General features: G+C 35.0%; 1 protein-coding gene across 1 annotated transcript; it reads left to right on the top strand.

The window, feature by feature from the left end:
* The first annotated feature begins 303 nt into the window (after window positions 1–303).
* LOC142228947 (uncharacterized) lies at window positions 304–1,248 on the top strand. The gene is made up of 2 exons (XM_075299478.1): window positions 304–471; window positions 619–1,248. Exons 1-2 carry the CDS (start codon window positions 304–306, stop codon window positions 1,246–1,248), a joined length of 798 nt encoding a protein of 265 aa, XP_075155593.1.
* The last annotated feature ends 1,993 nt before the right edge of the window (window positions 1,249–3,241 follow it).

Genomic DNA, 3,241 nt, shown 5'->3' with positions numbered 1-3,241 from the left:
AAATGTGTCCGTCAGTGGCAATTTGCACCAATTTCCCGTAGGGTACTTTTAGTTGCTTTATTATAAATTGATTGTCGAGTTATTTTGATGTCTATTTTTTATTCAATTTTATGAAATAAAACATTAGTTGAACCTATAAGTTCAGTCTATAAAGTTTTAGCTAGGGGGGCTATAGCCCCCCCCCCCTAGAAAAATTGTCTAGCTACGCTAATGCGTGTGCAGGCCATCGTTGAAATAGTGCCATTCAGAATAATACCGTACACCGTTTAACTTTACACTTACTAAATATAATAACATCCCAATATGAGTTGTGAAAAAGCGAATTGTACAGTAAAGAAAATTGAAGAACCATTTGTTACCTGTTGGTTGTGTCATTCATCATACCATGCAAAATGTGCTGAGTTGGCGGCTCGTACTGCCGACAATCTGCGTGAAGATAAAGGCTTACGATGGTGCTGTAAAAATTGCAAAGTATACGACGTGGAATTTTATGCCTTCTTTAAAAATACCCGTGCAGAATTCGACCTAATTAATAAAGATCTCATTGCATTAACTGAGAAATTTGCAAAATATAAAACAGTTTTTGAGAATGCATCATGTTTAGACAATTTTCTGCAGTCTCCCATAGATTCATTACGAAAGCGTAAAAAACCATCAAATCCTACAGATACGGAAATTACATATAATCTTAATACCAATTCAAACATTAACATAACACCAATCCAGCACGTATTCAATACAGAATTGGCCACAAATTTAGCTATGCCAATTCCACCACCTCAAACATCAAATCCATCAACGAGTAATCCAGCAAATTCCCAAAGTTCAAACTTAACTGTTCCTAATTCGTCTTTAATTACTATGACACCATCTATATCCAATAGGTTTCACACCCCTTTAACTTCTCCTTTGTCAAATATACCACCAAAACCATTACAAGTGGTGTCTTCCAGGAAAACTGTGTTTGCAGCTAAATTTGCTGCGGAAACAACTATCGAGAATATTGCCTATTATATTAAATCGAAGTTACAAACTGAAATCGAACTGAGCATTTTTAAATTCAAATATCGTGAAAGAAGAAACAAGGCATCGTTTAAGATCATTGTTCCCGAGGACATTTTTGATAGAGTGGTCAATCCAGAATTTTGGCCACCCAATGCTCTAATTAAGGAATACATATATAAAGAACCAGCACAAACTGATATTGTCTATTTACCAAAAAATTCAAACAATGTTCCAAAAAACTAATTGCTGCTTTCGATAACAAGATTTCTTTAGTATATCAAAATGTTAGAGGTTTAAACACTAAAATGTCAACTCTTTATTCAGACAGTTTTGGCTTCGATTTTCATATAATTGCATTTACTGAAACATGGCTTCAACCAAATGTTTATGATATGGAAATTTTATGTTCGAAATACAGAATATATAGACGCGATCGCGAAATTAATGAGAAGAAATCAGGTGGGAGAGTACTGGTAGCAGTGTCCGCTGAAATTCCTTCTGAACAGATTCAAATTCAAGATATAACTGGTATTGAGATAGTTATTGTCAAAGTTCTCTTGAAAAATATGTCATTATTGATTTCTTGTTCTTATATTCCACCTTCATCGAACGACGAAATTTATTTTCAACACGTTTCGGCTATTTCATCAGCATCTCAATCTTTATTATCGTCATCTGACACATTAATAGTTTTAGGCGATTTCAATCTCCCTTCTGTCTCCTGGCTACACTCTTCTGAATCTGAGAGTTTAATTCCTGTAATCTCAAATAGTATTTCTAATAATTTTCTTCATTCATTACTTAATCTTGGCCTTTTTCAAATAAATGATATTTTCAATTCACACGGCAGGTTACTTGATCTGGTGTTTGTTAATAGAACATTTAATATAAGTTTGGAATCCTGTCATGCTTTAACGCAACCTGAAGATCGTTATCACCCTACTATAATATTGCATCTTGCAGCCCCAAATCTTCCACGATCTAGGAACACCAATTCGAACCGAGAGTATTGCTTTGCTAAGACGAATTATATACTAAATTCATTGCTTTCCGCCGTAAATTGGGACGATATTCTTGATTCTAATGATATTACCGAACTAGCATCCCGTTTTTACTCAATCCTACAGGATTGCATATCAAAATCAGTGCCTCGAATTATTATAAACGACAATTCTGGACCGCCATGAAATACCAGAGTTCTATCGAAGCTGAAGAACCAAAAGAACAAGATGTACAAAAGATTCAAAAAATCAGGTTCAGCTCTTGATTTTTCGACCTATTCGATAGCCCGATCGAAATACAACATTGCGAATAAATTGGCTCATCAAGACTATTTAAATAGAGTGAAAGATCAAATAAGAATTGATCCTAAGTCTTTCTAAAAATTTGTGAATTCAAAACGCCAATCTAGTGGCCTACCAACATATCTTAAATATAAGTCCTCAACTGCCGACAATGATGTAGACATTTCTAATATATTTGCAGATTTCGTTGCTACGACATATTCGGATAAGTGTTATGATGGTAACAACATCTATCCATACATGACTAGGAACTGTAACAGAATTGATATCTCTTACATAGATGAGAGCACCATTTTAAGTAATCTTAGAACTCTGAAATCTACATTTAATGCTGGCCCTGATGGTATTCCGTCCTGTATTCTGAAACAATGTGCCGATATACTTTCATATCCTCTATCTTTACTGTTTAACAAGTCACTAAAGTCAGGAAATCTTCCTAATATATGGAAACAATCATATGTAATGCCTTTATTCAAATCGGGTAATCGAAACGACGCATACAACTATCGAGGTATCTCGAATCTTTGTGCCGAAGTTGATGGAAAAGATCTTAACAAGTTCTATTTCCCATCAGATTTCTTCATTATTATCTGCGAATCAACATGGTTTTAGGAAAAAACGATCGACCATAACCAACCTTTTGGAATTTACTTGTTTGGTTAATGATGCTTTTAGGGATCGCTTTCAGACAGATACAATATACACTGATTTCAGTGAAGCTTTCGACAAAGTCAATCATGCTCTCCTTTTACATAAGTTGGATATGATTGGCTTCAGCGAACCTTTATTGAAATGGTTTCATTCGTATTTAATTGGTTGGACACAATGTGTTAAGTTCGGTAGTGCAACATCTAGACCTATCACTGTTACCTGGGGTATTCCTCAGGGCAGCCACCTCGGACCTGTTTTATTTTGTCTATTCATCAATGACC

Source organism: Haematobia irritans, chromosome 1 (assembly GCF_050003625.1).
Source record: "Haematobia irritans isolate KBUSLIRL chromosome 1, ASM5000362v1, whole genome shotgun sequence".
In the NCBI taxonomy this organism is placed as follows: Eukaryota; Metazoa; Arthropoda; class Insecta; order Diptera; family Muscidae; genus Haematobia; species Haematobia irritans.
This window is presented reverse-complemented; position numbering and strand designations above follow the sequence as displayed.